The following is a 19888-nucleotide window of genomic DNA, read 5'->3' as shown; positions in this document are numbered from 1 at the left end:
TCAAGGTGCTGTGTTCAATCTTAGTTGGGCAGAGCCCACCAATCCCTTGCAGGAGTTGAGGAATTGAACCGGCAACCTTGTGGTTGAGAGCCTACTGGCCCATGTGGGAATCGAACTGGTGGCAGCCTTTGGAGTTAGGAGCATGGAACTCCAACCTCCTAAGCCACGGGCTGGCCCCCGTGCCATTAGTTTTAAAAAATAATTGCAGTTTTACAATATAAGTGTAAGAACCAGAAGCAATATATCTGCTATCAGTATTTACAAGATGGATGTATTACATGCATCTCTAGTTCTTTATCTTTTCTGTTTTTGCACCTGAAAAAAGTGTATTTTTTTCGTTCCATGGACAGTCTCCTCCGCTTATGTTTTCTTTGCCCTTTTGTGCCTCCCAGAACTAAACGTTCCCTTTTTTCTTTTCTTGAAGAGGAATATTGTAAACCATAAATGTTGATATGAATACAGTATTAGTTTTCTCAGGCTTTAAATTTTTTTTTTTTTTCCGTTGGGGAATATTGGGGAACAGTGTGTTTTTCCAGGACCCATCAGCTCCAAGTCAAATTGTTATTTTTCAATCTAGTTGTGGAGGGCACAGCTCACTGGCCCTCCCGTGGGAATCGAACTGCCGACCGTGGTGTTATGAGCACTGCACTCTAACCAACTGAGCCAACGCCGCCCACCAGCTGTATATCTTTCTTTTTTTTTTATTGGGGAACAGTGAGTACTTCCAGGACTTTTCCAAGTTAAGTTGTTGTCCTTTCACTCTTAGTTGATGGGGGGCGCAGCTCAGCTCCAGGTCCAGTTGCCGTTGTTATCTGCAGGGGGTGCAGCCCACCATCGCTTGTGGGAGTCTAACCAGCAAAGTTGTGGTTGAGAGCCAGCTCTATCCAATCAACTGAGCCATCTGGCCACCTGGGAGCTGAGCAGCAGCTCATTAACTTCATTCTAGTTCCAGAAGGCGGAGCTCGCTGGCCCTTGTGGGAATCGAACTGGCAGCCCTGTTGCCCGGAGCTCTCGTTCTAACCACCTGAGCGACCCGTCCGCCCCTGTGTAACTTTCTTGATGAGTTTTCTGTTCAGGTCTTTTGCCTATTTTTTAATTGGATGGTTTATTTTCTTGTTGAGTTTTAAAGAGTTTTTTTTTATGTATTTTAGATAATAGTCCTTCATTAGATAATGTCTTATGCATTTTTTTTCTCCCAATCTGTGGCTTGTCTTCTCAGTTTCTTGATAAATGTAAACTTTTAATTGAAGGTTAACCCATGTATAAAACTACACAAATTAAGTGTATGGTTTTATGCATTTTCTAAGTGAACATACTGGCCTTCAGTGTAGTTTGAATTTGCATTTCATCAGTGAAGTTGGGCATCTTCTCAAATGATTCAGGGCCATTTTTCTTCTGTGAATTGTCAGTTCATATCCTTTGGCCATTTTTTTCTGAATTACTGTTTCTTTTTTCCTAGTAAGTCTTTAAAAGTTGGAGATGTTATTTCTTTGTTTGAGATATGAATAGCATTTTTCCGTTTTTCTTAGCAGTCTTTTCACTTTGCTTTTAGTTTGTGTATTTTATTATAACAAATTAAATTTTCTGGAATGCGTACATGGAATCTCTTCCTCTTTCCTCAGCTGAGAACTTAGCTTAAGTGTCAGTGTCTTCCAGAATTCTTCGGGTTTCTTTCAAGGCTTTAATAAATATCTCCTGTTCCCATGTCCCTTTTGTAAATCTTTATCTTAGCATTTAATCACAATCCTTACCTCACCTGTTTTGCTATAGGCTGTAAATTCCTTGAAGGCTAGAACTCTGTTTTATTTATCTTTGTGTCTCTAGTTCTTGGAGTACAAGAGGTATACAGTAAATAATAGTGTTTGGTCTGATTGATTGTTTCTTGTTTGTTTCTTGAATATTTGATGCCTTTGATTTTACAGCCATTGCTATCTAAGTACTCTTCATTTGTTATTATTTAACCATCCCTCTTGTCATCTTGTCGTTTACTGCTCTTTACTAATTTTCCTTGGGGATTGTTTTGGAGAGACATTGACTTATTTTGGGACCCTCTGTGAGAGCGAACAGATCTTTTGTGTTTTTTTTCTTTCTTAATAATTAAGATTTATAGGAATGTTTTGATGTAAACAGGTGACGCCATATTTTTAAGTCCTTTTTCTTAATTTTTTTAGGGGGCAATGTGTAGTATTTTTTTTCCTTTTTTGTTTTTGTATGTTTCTGCAATATAATTTTATAAAAATATACAAAAAGTGAGAGATTCGTATAATGAACTTAGATGTATTGTCCAATAGCTTCATGAGTTATTAATTCATTGTTCGTTAAGGTAAGTATTTAAAATACATCATTAGAGTTGTAGAGATTCCTAGAGGCTATCTAGGGTTAACCTCTCACCCCAAAATGCATTCAGTAAACCAGATACAATGTGAATTTTTTGTATGTAGGGATTTAAACCTCCTTAATGCAATCTGTTTCACTACTGAACAGCTGCATTTGTACATTGAGCTAAAATGTGCCTCTGAAGAAACCCTGATTAATTTAGTTTTAACAACTCTTCAACACAAGGCTTTCGGTTTATAGAAGATAGAAATTATAGCTTTCTTATTAAGCTAAAACAGTTAATTTTAAATGGCATCTTAAAACTTGTAGTGGTACTTAGTAAAAAATTGGTAAACATTACACCTCTTAAGGAGACTAAGGAAAAATTTTAACGTAATGATTTGTCTGTCAGTGGTTACTGACTATCTTATGAAGGATCAGTATTTTAAATTAATTTCTGATTTAAAACTTGAACACAGTTTAACCACATATACATACGGAGTTTTTATATCTTAGATGTTAAAATGGCAGTTCATAAACTGAAACCTATTTGTTGTGGTCACATTGCCTTTCAGTTCTCTTCAGTATATCCAGTAGATGCTTTGTTTATGAGCTCTGTAAAGACTTTGTTTCCTATCAGAAGTTGCCAACTCAGAGTATTTCATTGAGTTCAGAAATAGCTCCATGGTAGTGCCTGTTTGGCAATGTATGTGTCAATTGTGATTTTATTAAAAAAGAAACAGCTCAGGTTATTTAAATGATTCACTTTTCAGCTGGACTCCTCTTTTATTGGTAATGGCTTTCAATGAAGAACACTTACAGAGAAAATCTTTATAAATGCTTAACATCTTCCCCTAAATGTTCCAGTCACTTAATATTCTGAGTTGATTATGCCCCGTGATGTATATCTGTATTTACCACAATGAAAATTTTGTATGTAACATATTTGTTAGATTTTTCAGAATAAATGAAGTTGTACTTAGTCTATATTTCAGCATTTTCTTAGCTTTTTTCATACCAGATGAAGACTGTGTTTTATTCTCAGTAGGAGTTCAAAACCAGAATGTAATGTCTCTCTTTTTGTTTTCTGTAGAGCAGGTTGTTGCCCTGGACGCCCAAAATATTGTAGCTGTTTCATGTGGAGAAGCTCATACATTAGCACTAAATGACAAGGGCCAGGTGTATGCTTGGGGTCTCGATTTTGATGGACAACTTGGCCTGCTAGGATCAGAGGAATGTATCAGAGTACCCAGGTAACAAAGGTGACCGAAAAGAGGTCTTTAATAATCCTTTATCATGAATTTGTTATCTAAATTCTGCTTACTGAGGGCATGTAAGAGTTGACACCTAATTATTTCTCCTCTTTGAGTTCTTAAGGAGTTTACTAGTTGGGTTCTTGCCTTTAGTTTGGGCTGAGTGCTTTTTTTCATATATACTTCATATTTCCTCCCATATTATTTATGTTTGTAAAGAAAAGGGATGGGGAATATATATTTTGTTATAAATTTTGTCTTACTAAAAGTTTTCAGTGGGTTGGATTAATTTAACTACTAATTCTATCTTGACTACCCCAGCTATCAACATATTTATTAAACATTGGTTGGTTGCATGTTTCTCTGTTTTGTTTTTTTAGTCTTTATTGTTTTTATGGACTATAGAAGTTCAACATGCTTAGTGGAAAAAGATTTCAGTCACTTTCCACATTTTTACATAGCAGTGACTATGATTTAATTTATATTAACCGTTAAATTCATCATAGAATTATTTAAAAATTAAAAAATAAACAATGCTTTATCAATGTTGTAGTCTTAAATAGATTTACAAAGGGCATACCTATTGTTTTAATACTGAAAATTACAAGAGCATGAACATATCTAGGTAAAAATATAAAGATTTAAAGAAAAGTATCTAGTTTCTTTCAGATACGTGAAAAATACAGTGATGCTCAGTTTTTATAATTATACAAATTCTTTCCACCTTAAACTCTTCTTTCTTCCTAGTAATAGTTGTAGAGACAAAAGAGAACCCTCCAGGGAACAAAAGAATTAACTGAATTTTAGATTTTCTCCAGGTAGCATTTTTTTCACATTTAGATACTTTGTTTTTAATTTAAAATTTATAGTGTTTGCTTTCAGTTAAGAAATAGGATGTAACTACTAGGATAAGAAAATGGGGCAAAGAACTAATATTTCAGAACAGAAACTCTTATCACTGTTAGAAATGAGGGTTTTTTCCCCTTAAACTATGAAAGGTAGCTAGTTCCTTCAATAAACCTATAACCTTCCCTCCATATATGTTTATTAATGAAAATCTTAAAGTATACATTTAAAGTATTTGCTTTGTTTTAACATATTGAAAGTTTTTTTTTTTTATCTTTAGTTTGATATTTTATACTTGTTGCAGGAATGGACTATTGAGATTTTTCGATACATCACATATTTTCTTTTTTGAACTTGTAAACAAATTTCACAAACTCAACTAATTTCTTCCCCTTTGTTTCTTTTGCAATAATAATTAAATAAACACTATTCCCATTATGTTTTTAATGTCTCTTAATCATGATGTTGTTGGGAGAAAAACTTTTTCCCTAAGTAAATTGAATTATTTTAGTCATTTCAATTTTTATTTCTTTCAGAAAATAGTAATTTACAACCAAGCAATGACTGGCTAGATAATACAAAGCCTTCTTAAAAACGTTGTAACTTCACGTTTGTCATGTCTCTACTGCTTTTACTTCCTCTCACAATTCTTGTAGAATGGGGTCTCTAATTTAAGATTTTAAAAATTTTGTGATTTTACTATTGAAAAGGGACTTACATGTTAGATTTTCTAAGTTAATGTTCTCAAAACCATGATTCATGGCAGAGCTTTCTAGTTTCCCTTATTTTTACTCCATTGGTCTCTTAATTCTCCTACTTAACATTTTTGTTGTTGTTCATTTCTGGTATAAGATATTTCAGCCAGTAATCTGTAGATAATTAGGAAATAGGAAAGAAAGGCACTTATAAGGAGAGAATTTTACTATATGACAATTTATTTGAAGGTTATCCAATAAATTATGTATTTGTGACTACTGTTTTATGAACCTGGATGGAGGATTTAAAAGAGATCTTACTTTATGTCCTTTGCCTTAAACTTCTCTGTTTTTGTATTTGCTAAACATCTGTTTTAACTTGAAGCTGTGTGTTAAGGCATTTTCTCCTGTTTACGCTTATCAGTTTTTCATGGATTGATCTGATTTGTTGTGGCATATGTATAGTTTTTACTGATTTTTCATGTCTTAAACGGTAATGTAGTATTTCAGTAGAAATATATTTTTATGAAAGACTCCCAGTGATTTTTTAAAAAAAATTCAGTATCAAATAATTTTTTAGATGCAAGACTTTTTCTAGATGCTTAGATATGTCAGCCAGCTTTATAAATTTCACATACATTTTGAATAAAACATGTATAGAAGATAGGAAACTCTAATATATGTAAATAGATTTTTAAAAATTAGTGTTTGTGATTTTTATGAGTAATCAGAAATGTGAAGATTCACATTAGGCTGGACTTCCTTGAGAACAAAATCCATTTTTATGCCAGTAGAGAAGAGTAGATTAAGTGGCACTTTAAAATTAGAGAAGAATGTAAAATTAATAATAAATTATATTTGGAACTCGTACTAGTTTGATAATCTTTTCCTAGTTCCAGTTTTTTTTTTGTTATGAAATTGTTATTTGGAGAAAGACTAATTTAATTATTTAATATCAGTGGTCTCTGTAGACCTGCATGGTTGGCTAGTTATTTCTTTTTATGTAGGATATATGTTACACATTTATAAATAAAATTTTAAGCCTAATTTTACTATCTTTTAGTTGAATGTAAGCACTTTTCCACTCAAACTTTAGAAAAACTTTGTGGGCAATAAAGTTGTATTTTTTTTCCAGTTCTATTATTGGACATACACAATAAAAAATTATGAAAGGATGGTGTAATAGGAGCCTGTGAGAATAGTTGTTTCTAGACTGTAGAAATTAAACATGCTTGAATTGTCAGCTTGGTCAAAAACAAAATTTAATTTCTTGATTTCACTCTGTTTTAAACATAAATTACAATGGTTTTAATACTAGAGCTTCGAAGCCTTTACAAATTCATGTATTGTTTTCATTATATGCTTTTTGGGAGGCACTGCGGTAGATGGTAGGGATTCCATGCGTATAAGACACATAGTCTACCTTCACAGAGCTTGTTTAACAGAGTACACTAGTGATAAATGAGTAAGTATACCAGTAATTAGTGATAAATACTGTGAAGGAAAACACACAGTCCTGTGAGAATGTAGTTCTTTGAAATGTTTTATTTGGTTCTTGCAAATTGGACTTGATTAATTTTTGTTTTTGCATTGCTTATGTTTGATTTTGCTAATTGCAGAAAAATAGCATTTTGCTACATTTTAAAATCTGAAGGTACATTGATTCCTGCTAACTTGTTGGATTCTGCTAAATTGTAGCAGTAAAACTCCTAGGTTTTGTAGTTAAGAATATAAATCTACTAAATAAAAATATTTTTAATACAATAGTATGGAATTAGAGTAACTCTCTCCTCAAAATTTTATTTGCTGAATGAAGCTGCCTCCCGAAAATCAATGAGTATCGACACTCTGGTCAGAACTCTAATTTGGCTTAAACAGGTCAGGTGGCAGTATCAGGTAAAGGGAAATGAGAAACATATTATATTTTTGTCTCACTTTTTTTTTCTTGAAAACATTCATTCAAGAAAATGAGTAGAATGACCAGGTTGAAGGGAACTACTTAAGAAAACCTGGGATGGTTGATGCACAAAGTTACTTGATTTTTGGAATGTTTTAAAAATTAGCCTTTAGAATTGCATTGTAGTTAAAGAAAAATCAGAAATGGGGGGAGAAAGAAACATGAAAATATAAGGAAAAACCACAAGGTGGCAGAAATATGACCAACCTCATCAATGATCATAATAAATGTAAATTGATTAAATTTCCCTAGTAAGGAATTAAGTTGAATATCACTGATTTAGATGTAAGGCAAAAGGATAGCCCAAAAGGAATAGGCTTCATAATTTGTGAATTGGTAGTACCACATGTTAGGAATCCATATTTGTTCTTAAGGAACCTGATGGAGGAGAACATATATTAAAACTAAGCCTAACGCCAATTTTAGACAAATTAGATCATGTACATTGCCAAGTTTTACATGTTAAACTAAAGATTTTTAAAAATTTTGATAATAAAACACCTGAATTGTAAAAGCACTCTGAGGGGTATTTGAAACGTGAGCAGAGTTTGCTTAAGTGTTGTCCTTTCAAAGTATTCTCCCATCATACCTTTTAATTTTTTTCGTATTTAGATTTTGTTTACTGATCTTAGCATAAATTTTTGGTAAATTGGGCTTGTATAAAAAAAATACCAAACTGCTAAGTCAGTAGTAAACTGCTTGTGTATAGTAGATAGTCAATAAATAGCTTATGTAAATTAGCTTATAGAAATTCAGAATTAACTGATCCTGATCTCTTCTTATTTTCTAGAAATATTAAAAGTTTGTCAGATATCCATATAGTACAGGTTGCTTGTGGTTACTATCATTCACTTGCACTTTCTAAAGGTAAGCATTATTTTTATTTTCCTTTTTCAGTTTTATTACTTGATATTTTAATTGAGCAGAAAAGTCCTCCAACTACGTTCTTCTTATTCAGGATTGTCTTGGTTCTTCTTAATCCTTTTTGTTTCCATACACATTTTAGAATTAGCTTGTGAGTTTTCACAGACACACCAAGAAACTACTGGGATTTTGATTGGGATTGTATTGTCTCTATAAATCAATTTGAGGAAAGTCTTTACAATACACATTGTATTTTCATTCTTGAACATGCTTTATCCCTCCATTTATTTTAATCTTAATTTTTCTCAGTATTTTTTGTTTTCTATGGATAGGTCTTACACACCTGTTATTAGCTTTTCCCCTAGGTATTTGATATTTTTTATTATTGTGAATATCATTGTCAAATTGTTTATTGCTAGTATATAGACCTGAAATTGATTTTTGCGTCTAATTGGTTTCTTTACTCTGTTAAACACTATTCCATTATAGCTGGGGAAGGCTATAACTTGCCCAATCTAATTTGATCTCACAGATAAACTTTTTATGAATAAAAACAGAAGGCCAAGATTCCTATTAGCTTTGTTTTCTTTCCTTTCTTATCCATTTTTTCATATGCGAGCTAAGGATTGTAACTGGTTTAGTAAAGAACGTGCTATATGTTTTTTACCATTAAAAAAATAAATTCAAGTGTCTTCTCTATTATTATGACTATTTTAATGCATTAAATGTGTAGTGATGTCTAGTATGAATGAAGCACTAGACTAGAGCTGTGGGGAAATACAGGTAAGTTAAGAGACAGTTTTAGAGACCATACCATGTGGCGAAAGTCAGATATACAAATAAATAACGATAGATTAAGGCAGAAAAAAAAAATAATTACTTTGGTCAAGGTGAAAGTAAAATGCTGGGGGAATGAAGAAAAGTATAACTAGTTCCAGTCAATAGAATTAGTAGTAGTAAGGAGGGGATTGGTATTTGATGCAAGTCTTGAAAGATGAGTAGAATTTATTCAGAATTGAAGAAATTTTTAGAAATAGAGGAAATGTTGAGAATTGGCTAAGGCAGTTTGTTTATTTGAGTATTGGCATGTAGTTTTATGTGGGTATTGTGAAAGCGTGGGAGACATACTTCAGTTGAGGCTGAAGTAAACACAAATTTGTTACAGAGGGCCTTAAATGTCATATTAAGGAATTGAAACTTCTATAGGCAGTGGGGAAGCTGGCGTCCCTGTATTCTTGGTTATTTTGCCAACTCCTCTTGATGTTTTTGTAGATAGATCCAAGATAAATGTAAACCCAGAGGTTTTACTACTGAGGGCAGTTTTCTGTCTTACAGGTAGTTTTTTGCCTTGTTCGGCTTTATGCTTTAATTTAGCACAGTATTTTATTCATTTAATGAATTTGTTTTTGACCACTTCGTATGAACTAGGCACGTTAGGGTGTACAATATGCATTGGTAAGCAGTATGCTACTAGCCCTGTTGGTGTAGTCATACAAATAACAGTGTAATTACATACTATGAAAAGGATCTATAAAGGAAAAAGTTCAGGATATTTAGAACATGTAACAGGAGGTCTGAACTTAACCTGGGAGATCAGAGAAGACTTCCCGCTAGGAGAGAGTAGAAATGAACTAGACAGAGATGAGGGGAAGAGAACAGCAAGTATGTGAGAAATGGAGGATGTAAAGGAAGGCAAGTATGGCTAGAGGGAAGAGATTGATACGAAACAAGGTCGGAAACAGGGAACCTTAGAGGCCTTGTTAGAAGTATTTATCCCAAGAGCAGTGAGAAGGCACCGACATACTGTTTTCGGGTGAACAACATTATCAGATCTGCATTTTTATAGTATTTCTGTGTATATGTATGAATGTCTGCTAGTATGTGCATAGAATAATTCTGGAAGTACCTATCAGTAATTGGTAAGAGTTGTTGTCTCTTGGGAGAGGAATCAGAGATCCAATTTTGAAGGGAGACTTACTTTCAGTGTGTACTATTTTATAGTATGAATTTTGAAAAATCAGTTACTAGTTTAGTGCTATTTATTTAATAAAAATAAATAAAGTTGCAAAACGGAGTGGCAGTGGGGAAGCAAAAGTGACAAGCAGAACTGTCATAGGAACCAGGTGAGATGATGGGGAATAGATCTATTTGCCTTTTTTTTTTTCTTTAGAAAGAAAACTGTATGTAACTTGGTGATAGATAATAGATTGATACCAATCTCTGTATACAGTAAGAGGAGGGGAGTGAGTATTAAGGATGACTCCCTATGTTTATAACTTGTGCTACTGAGTTAGGTAGGTTGTCATTTACTGGTATGGGAAACACTGGAAGAGGTCCAGGTGTGGGAGGTAGAGTGGGGGTCATGAGTTGATTTTGGAATACACTGAGCTAGAAGTGCCTTGAAATATTCAAGTGTAGATCTCATGCAAATAATGGGATACATGGGTTTTATTGCTCAGAAGTCTGGGCTAATGATAAAATTTTGAATGTAAAAAAAATTTCTTTTAATGTGATCAGGATATAATTGATAACTGAAACCTTGAACTTGGATGAGTGCTTCTTAGGAGAAACACAGAATAAAAGTCAGACCTGAGGAATATTAAAAAGAGATAGTCCTTTTTTGAGGAGCATAAGGAAACAAACCCCCCCCCCCCCTTTATATGACTTGCGCATTCATCAGTAAAGTCAGTCAACTTAAAGTGTACTAAATATAGAATGTTCTTCTAGGTAGTATTATATTTCCATATAAGCAATAAACTTAATAAAGAGGATTATGTATTTCCATTTGATGAAAGGGAGAATATCCCAGAATAAATGATCTTCAAATGAAACTTTGTGTGTGTGAGAAAAATTGTTAATGTTTTGATTTTTGTTTTATAGCAAGTGAAGTCTTCTGCTGGGGACAGAATAAGTATGGCCAATTGGGTTTAGGCATTGACTGTAAAAAACAAGGTTCACCACAGCGGATTAAGTCTTTACTTGGAATCCCTTTCATGCAAGTTGCAGCAGGAGGAGCCCATAGTTTTGTACTTACCCTTTCTGGAGCTATCTTTGGATGGGGACGCAACAAATTTGGTCAACTAGGTCTTAATGATGAAAATGGTAGGTTCTTATTATGTATAGATAAATGTACTTGTAGAAAGAGATGATCTTTTGAGATGAATCAGTGATTCTTAGTGTCAGAGAGAAATGTACTCAAATCTTCCCGAATAGGGAAGTGGGGATGAGAGGCTAATTTAAAAATTCCATTTGATAATATTTTTAGGGAATGGGGGAAGGCCCCAAAATAACATTTTATCATAAAATAAACTATAGAAAGTATATCTGGGCAAAAAATCTTTGTTGTTGGATGTTCATTAAAAGTAAATTGAAAACATTACTTCAAACTGGTAAGCACATTATTGGCCAACATTGGTGGAAAGAAGCAATAAAATTATTCTGGAAAGTAATAAGCGTTAATCTATTTGAGATTTTCAAGGAAATATTTAAATAATTTGAGTCATTAAATTAATCTTTAGTTTGGGCTTCACTTTTAACATTGATGTTAAGAGTCTTAAAAATAAACATTTTGAATTTAAAAAAATTGTAACTACTTGAAACAAGTTGGCATCTTGGAATTGATTTTTCATAACTACTGTATATTATTAGGTTGAATGCCAGTATTTGAAATACAGAAACTAATTTCATGAAGTTCAACATAATTGTAATGACTTAAATGGACAAAAGTGAGTTGTTGATCTAGTAACAACTGGTAATGATAAGCAAATAATAGTCTCAGAAAGAATTTTAAAATACTTTGTTCTGCATAAGAAAGACATGTCAAATTAGGGCATTATATCTCTTTCCTGCTAGAAAATAGCAGCAGGTATAATTTTTAAACTTTTAAGTAGGATCATATGAGCTTCATTATCATGAGGTGAATATAAAGAATGATGTGTATGTCTTAGAAGCAGTCAAATAGCTTTGAAATTCCTTGATTGCTGATTGGCATTTAGGCAATTTAACACGTAAATTACTCTTTTTAAATCCCTGCTTTATCACAGTAGAATAGAAAGGTCTGGGAACACAATTTAGTAGGCTTGTACTACAAAATCATTGAATCATGGTTAAAATTATTTAGATATCACTGTCTACAGAGCTTTTGAAGCTGTAGAGGAAACACACTTTAGAATAGTTTTAATTTAAAAACTATCGTTAACGTCTCTTGTTGGAATTTTCAGATAGGTATGTTCCTAATTTACTAAAGTCACTAAGAACTCAGAAAATAGTTTATATTTGTTGTGGAGAAGATCATACTGCTGCACTAACCAAGGTATTGTACTCCTATGAAACTTCTTTATTATTACTCATAGTGGCTATTTCATAATTAGTAAATGTTATAATGATATTTACATTAAAACTTGAGTGTTATTGATTTCTAAAAATAATTTACCTTAAAAGGACCTAGATTATTATTCTAAAAATACCTTAAGTTTCAAATTTGTTGTACGTTATGAAATGTGAATTGTAACCTACTGTTAAATGTGATGATAATGTATTGTTGAGTTTCTCAGGTTCATGTGAAATACTGCTTAAATAATATTTTGAGTGAAGTAATTCCTTTTAAGTTTATCAGACTTGCCATGCAGTGTGTATCTATTGGGCTTATAAATATTATATAACAAGTAATACAGGAGAATGAGTCCCTCTATTATCCATAGACCAAATATTATGCAAGCAGTTATCATGAGCTTTCATCACAATCTTGTTAATGGCTTTAACTCTGACGTCTTACTTTATTGGGTATGTGCCAATTCGTTGTTAGTACTGCATAGTACTTCTCTAGTGATTAGAAGTAAAACGAAAATAAAAACATTAACCTTTCCCAGGAATATTATTTTTTATAGTCATGTTAACATAAAGGAACTGGCAAGGTTTCATTGACTGAATTAGAAATTAATGTTTTTGCTTCTTTATCTTTCTTTGTCCTGCATAGTAGATGAAGTTGGCAAGAAAAAATTAACTTCTAATCAGACTTTATAAAATTCTACACATTCCCACATTGGAATTTTAGGATAAGAATTATTCTTAGTCATTACCAAATATAGTATACTCAGGGTACTTTAAAAAATTGTGACCAATTATAAAAGTTCATTTTTAAAAATTTTATATTGCTTACCTTTTAGTAAGGAAGTTTTACTCTTCTGCTGATCTTATTACCGTATTGTATTGATTCAGATTACAAATGTAATCACTAAAGTCTTATTAAATCAGGTTGGCAAGTTGTAAATTTTAATCATTCTTTTCTGTCATTGGTATTTGGAAGAAATAAGGTTATGTTGAAATAATAGTAAAACATATTTTGTGTAATATCATTCCTTTGGACTTTGTGTTAGAAGGACTCTCAATGTTAATGCTTTTCAAATTCAACCTTTCAAATAGCCTTCTTTTCCCAGTATATATAACCACATAATACTGAATTTTTTAAAATGCCAATTCTGTTAATCTTCTGTATTCCTCTTCTCAAGAAAATTGCTGAGGAAACTTGTTCACTGGGTTTTTGGTGTGTATTATTTTAAACAAAGTCAGATAGTTGTAAATATCCTCAAAGTAAAACATTTTGTTTTCCTTTGATTTAAATTAGAATATAGTTCCCTATCTATATATCTTTAGTTTTTCTGGAAGAATTTCTTAACAAATAAATTGGATTGCTTTATGAAGCAGTGTCTTTGCTTAAAACGTACATAAGGAAAATGACATTAGGGAAAATTTAAAAAACACGCTTTTAACAACAATAAGTGGGAAGACATGCATTTTAATGGATATGAGGACAATACCATAAAGATGTCAGATATATTCAAATTCATTATGCAAATCACATATACCTTTTGACTTAGCAATCCCAATTTTAAGAATCTGTCCCAAAGATACGAAATTCTGTATGCAGGAGACCATTTATTACTGCATTATTTTAATAGCAAAAGAATGGAAGAATGCTAAGTTCATAAGTAGCAGCCTAGTTGGATAAACTGTGGTAACTCCGTGCAGTAGAATATCATGCCCGATAAAACAGAATGAGGAAGATCTCTATGTTATGCTGTGGAGTGATCTTCAGGATATATTGTTAAGTAAAAAGAGGAAGGAGCAGAATAGCTGCCTTTTGTATAAGAAGGTAAAATATGAACATATTGCATGTTATTTATATTTTTAAAAAATTTATAGCTAAATCAAATGTACCGTGCTTTAGAGTTTTGACTTTGGATCCTGCAAACTATTATACATACTAAAAAGCAAATATGTAAACATTTCATAAAAATTGAAAACAAAAACATAAGTAGTGGCACAACTGCAGAAGAATTCTTTTAGGTCATTATAAATTACAGTATTTTGTTTTACATCCCTAGTGGGAAATATCCTAAGAATAAACAACTCACAAAGAAATGTTCTATAGTCTTATTGTTAATAGTAAACTTGGTAGTATTACTTTTAATATATTTTATAGAAAGAGTAGGATAAAGCAAATAAATACTTATTTTACTGTCATTAGAAACTATGCTTTTTTAATTCAGAGAAAAGAGACAAAAAATAGTAGGAGTCAAATTAAAACCCCTGTGATCTTTACTTTGAATCACAGTATCAATATGAACTTTTAGTTTTTTTCCTTCTGAAAATATGTGTGGTTTTGTTTGTGTTTTTGCCATGACCACATAAAGGTCCTAGAAGTAATTAGCCATGTGCAATCTGTAAGCAGTGAACATCCCTTGATTGTTGTAGACTGTATATTAAAAGGAACCAGGGCTTTTAGAGAAGAATAGTCTTGGGCGTTGTGTGTTTAAAAACTCTAAGACTACTAAGGTTATGTCAGAAGGACAACACAACATGAAGGTACTTTCATTGGTCTACAAAAAGAAATAATGACTGAAATAAATGGAAATATACCAAATATGTAAAAATCCATGACTTCATAATGATACTCTTCTTCCCCAAATTAACGAAAAGCACACTTAATTGCTTATCTTTGGAGGTTGCTAGGACAACAACTCATTTTTCCTAAAAATTAGTAAATAAGAAAGAATCATTTCTCCTGCCTCTTATTTGCAAATTGAGTTTCAGAATAACTTCACAGTTGATGAGTTAAATTCTTTATGGAAGAATTCCAACTAATAAATCCAGAAGAAATAATACGGGTACGAAATCTCCATTTTCTACTCCCTAATGAAGTAACGGGTCTAGGTAAAGATCAACAAAATTAAGCTTAATAGAGATGAATTAGGCTAAAATACACATTGACCTGCTTTTTAAAAAATTATAGTTGACATGCAATATTTTTATTTTTTATTTTGATCTGCTTATTTTTAACATCACCAACCAGACACACGCTTTCTGACATGATGCAATAAAATAATCAGGAAAATTTAGGAAAATTTAAACATGGCTTCAGTATTAGATGGTGTTAAGAAGTTAATAGTAAAGGGCTCAATTCATCAAGAGGATATAACAATTGTACCTATATAGCACCCAACATAGAACACCTAAACATATTTAAGCAAATATTAACAGATCTTAAGGCAGAAACAGGCAAAAACACAATAATAGTAGAGGACTTCAGTACCCACTTTTAACAATGGTTAGGTCATCCAGCCAGAAAATCAATAAGGGAATATTGGACTTGAACTACATTTTATATCAAGTGGACCTAACACATATACAGAACATTCGTCACAAAACAAATGAACAAATTTAAGAAGGTTGAAATCATATCAGGCATCTTTTCCAACAAAAATGGTATGAAAGTAGGAATTAAAACAGGATAGCTGGAGTATTTCCAGTATGTGGAAATTAAAAAGCATATTTCTGAATAAGTAGTAGGTCAAAGAAGAAATAACAGGGAAATAAAAAAATACCTTGACAAATGAAAATGGAAACACAACATACCCTAACTTGGGGGATGTAGCAAAAGCAGCTCTTAATGGGAAGTTTATATTTATAAACACCCTCATTAAGAAAAAGTGATTTCAAATAAACAGTTTACCTTTATACCTCAAGGAAGTAGGGGCTAAAAAACAAACAGCCCATAATTATCAGAAGGAAGGAAATAAAAATCAGAGCAGAAATTAATGAAATAGGGACCAGAAATACATTAGATAAGATGATGGAACTAAGACCTGTTTTTCTGGAAAGGTAAAAAAATTGACTAAGAAAAAAGAGTTAAAATCAGAAATGAAGAGGAGATGTTACAACTGCTACTGCGAAAATACAGAAAATCAGGAGACTACTATGAACAGTTGTATGCCAACAAATTGGGTAACCTAGATGAAATGGATAAATACCTAGAAATATACAAACTGCTAAGACTGAATTATGAGGAAATAGAAAATCTGAACAGACCTTTAACTAGTTAAGGAGGTTGAATCAGTAATCAAAAGTGTGCTAACAAAGCAAAGACCAGGACCAGATGGCTTCACTGGTAAATTCTACCATTTAGAAAACACCAGTTAATCTCAAGCTCTTCCAAAAAATAAAAGAGGAGTGAAGGCTTCCAAACTCATTTTTATGAGGCCAGCTTTATCAAAGTCACACAAAGACACTACAAGAAAAGAAAAATACAGGCCGATACCCCTGATGAATATAGATGCAAAACTCCTCAACAAAATACTAGCAAATTAATTTCAACAGTACATTAAAATGATCATATGTCACTATCAACTGGGATTTATCCCTGGGTTTAAATGGTTTAAATTCTGCAAATTAGTTACTGTGACACCACATTAACAGAATGAAGGCTAAAAATTATATGATCTCAATAGATGCAGACAGAATTTGACAAAATTCTACATTCTTTTATGATAAAAATTCTCAACAATTAAGGTAAAGAAGGAATGTACCTCAACATGATAAAGGATAGGTATGACAAGCCCACAGCTAATAGCATCATACTCAGTGGTGAAAAGCTGAAAGCTTTCCGTCTTTAAGATCAGGCATCAAACGAGGCTGCCCACTCCTGCCACTTCTGTTCAGGAGAGTAGTGGAAGTCCTAGCTAGAGCAATTAGACAAAAAAAGAAACAAGCCTTCCAAATTAGAAACAAGGAAGAAATATCGTCTTTGTGTAGGTGACATGATACATATGTAGAAAACTAAAGATTCCACCAAAAACTGTTAGAATCAATAAGCGAATTCAGTAAAGTTGCAGGATACAAAATTGATATACAAAAGTCAATTGCATTTCTATTCATTAAGAACAAGCTATCTGAAAGAGAAATTAAGAAAATTCCATTTACAGTAGCATGAAAAACAATAAAATACTGAGGAATAAATTTAACCAAGGATGTGAAAGACCTGTACACTGAAAACTGTATAAGGAATCAGTGAAATAAATTGAAGATACACAAAGGAAAGCTATCCCAGGTTCTTGGATTGGAAGAATTAATACTGTTAAAATGTCCATACTACTCAAAATGATCTACAGATTCAGTGCAGTCACTACCAAAATTCCAGTGGCATTTTTCACAGAAATAGTGCTGAAATTCATATGGAACCACAAACAACCCAGAATAGCCAACGCAATCTGACAGAAAAACAAAGCTGGAGGCATCACACTCCCTAGTTTTAAATTATATTACAAAGCTGTAGTAATCAAAAAGAATGGTACTGGAATAAAAGCAGATACGTAGACCAATCAAACAGGATAGACCAGAAACAAACCCACACATGCTTGTATATAGTCAATTAGTCATTGACAAGGCACCAAGAACACACAATGGGAAAGGATATTCTCTTCAACAAAAGGTGCTGGCAAAACTAGATATCCACATGCAAAAGAATGAAACTGGATCCCTATCTTGCACCACTCACAAAATGTGACTCAAAATAGATTAAATAGTTAAATGTAACAACTGAAACTGCAAAATTCATAGAAGACAACATGGGAAATCTCTTAGATATTAGTCTTGGTGATCATATTTTGGATAGGACACCAAAAGCACAGGCAACAGCAAAAATAAGGGGGACTACATCATACTGAAAAAGCTGCACAGCAAAGGAAACGGTCAGCAAAATGAAAAGGCAACCTATGGAATGGGAAAAAATATTTGTGTATCATGTATCTGATAAGGATTAATATTAAATATAAGGAACTCATATAACTTAATGGCTAGAAATCTAATTTAAACATGGGCAAAGGATCTGAACAAACATTTTTCCAAAGAGGATACACAAATGGCCAACAGGTGCTCAATATTAACATTACGGTAATTGGGGAAATGCAAATCAAAACCACAGTGAGATATCACCTCACATTTGTTAGAATGGCTATTATCAAGAAGAACAAAAAATAAAGGACAGGTATTGGCATTGTTGGTTGGAATGTGAATTGGTACAGCCGGTGTGGAAAACAGCGTGGAGGTTCCTCAAAAAATTGCAAATAGTACTACTATATGACCCAGCACTCCCACTTCTGGATATATAACTGAAGGAGATGAAAACAGGATCTCACAGGGGTAACTGCACTCCCATGTTTATTGCAGTATTGTTCACAATAGCTTAAGATATGGAAACAACTTAAGTTTCCATCCCCAGATAAATGGATAAAGAAAATACACACACATACACACTCTGGAATATTAATCAGCAATAAAACAGGGAAATCCATTTGGAACAACGTATATGATGAACCTGGAGGGCAGTATCCTAATTGAAATAAGCCAGACAGAAGGACAACTACTATGTGGTATCATTTATAGGTGGAATCTACAGTAGAATGGTGTTGGTCAAAGGGTACAAACTTGGTTACAAGATGGATAAATTTTGAGGTTGCAATGTACAGCATAGTGACTGTAGGTAATAGTACTATGCTGTATACTTGAAATTTGCTGAAAGTAGATCTGAAGCATTCACACACAAAGAAATATGTGAGGTGATGGATGTGTTAATTGATAGAGGTAATCATTTTACAATGTTTACATATGTCAAATCACGTACATTTTTCATATATCCATTTTTCAGCAATTCTGTTACACCTAAATAAAATGAAAAGAAAAAATACCGATTACAAAAATGATAAATAAAAACACTGCTATTTCTATCCAAAAAGAAATTAATATTAACTTTGTAAGGGTGATAATAGTATTGTGTTACTTATTTTTACCTGTTAGAGGTCTGAGCCATTGAATACATATACATTTACAGGTGAAATGATTTGGTGACTACAGTTTGCTTCAAAGTACTCCAGTACTTCTCTTTTGCTTTAAAGTACTCTGAAAAAGGGAAGTGGAAGGGGCATCGATGAAACAAGATTATCTAACTTTTGCCAGTTGTTGAAACTGAGTGATAATTCATATGTAGTTTTTGTCTTTTATTTTTTGTATTTGTTTGAAACTTTCCAATGATGAAAAGTTTTAAAAAGAAACATCAATTTTTTACATAGCATTGTGTATAAATACTTATGCTATTAAGTGATAAAAGCAGGACATAAAATTGTATATATAGCTACGACTATGAAGAAAAACAATTGAATTGGAAAATACTAATTGTGCTTATGTTAAGCTGTTATCACAAATTTTTAATATACACAATCTCTAATCCAGTTACGTATTTTTACAATAAAAATTTTAAAGGCCATCTGTGTTATATGCTAAAAATAGCTATATTTGTGCACTCGGTTTATGTAAACTTTTTGTAGAGCTTTTATGTTAAAAGCATAACTAGTTTGAAAACTGAAGATGATAGCATTTTAAAAGTTTTGTGAAATTTTCTAGGTGTGTAGCTGGGATTCAAAAAATATAATGACAGTGAAAGGCAATGAAAAATAATTATTAGATCTCTTTAATGATGGCTTTAAATAGGACAAGAACATAATTAAATACTTTAAAGATAGTGAAACTATTTAGCCATCAATCTGGAACTCTTGTTTTAAGATATTTTACCTTGAAAAGTCAGGTATCATCTGTGAAATTGTGAAGATAATAAAAGAGAAAAATTG

General features: G+C 32.4%; 1 protein-coding gene across 7 annotated transcripts in view; it reads left to right on the top strand.

Annotated features, from left to right (window-relative positions):
- The window catches only part of HERC4 (HECT and RLD domain containing E3 ubiquitin protein ligase 4), a 116763-nt gene that overhangs the window by 21509 nt on the left and 75366 nt on the right, over positions 1-19888 (top strand). For all 7 annotated transcript variants that reach the window (XM_019731764.3, XM_019731759.3, XM_019731763.3 and 4 more), the window contains 4 exons: positions 3410-3569; positions 7858-7934; positions 10812-11033; positions 12152-12243. In XM_019731764.3, the coding sequence (XP_019587323.1) occupies positions 3410-3569; positions 7858-7934; positions 10812-11033; positions 12152-12243 (551 nt within the window). The remainder of the gene's footprint in view (positions 1-3409; positions 3570-7857; positions 7935-10811; positions 11034-12151; positions 12244-19888) is intronic.

The sequence above is a fragment of the Rhinolophus sinicus genome, chromosome 15, assembly GCF_057876585.1.
Source record: "Rhinolophus sinicus isolate RSI-liver-muscle chromosome 15, RSI-T2T, whole genome shotgun sequence".
NCBI classification, from domain to species: Eukaryota; Metazoa; Chordata; class Mammalia; order Chiroptera; family Rhinolophidae; genus Rhinolophus; species Rhinolophus sinicus.
The sequence above is the reverse complement of the archived record's forward strand: the minus strand, read 5'-3'. Positions and strand labels throughout refer to the sequence as shown.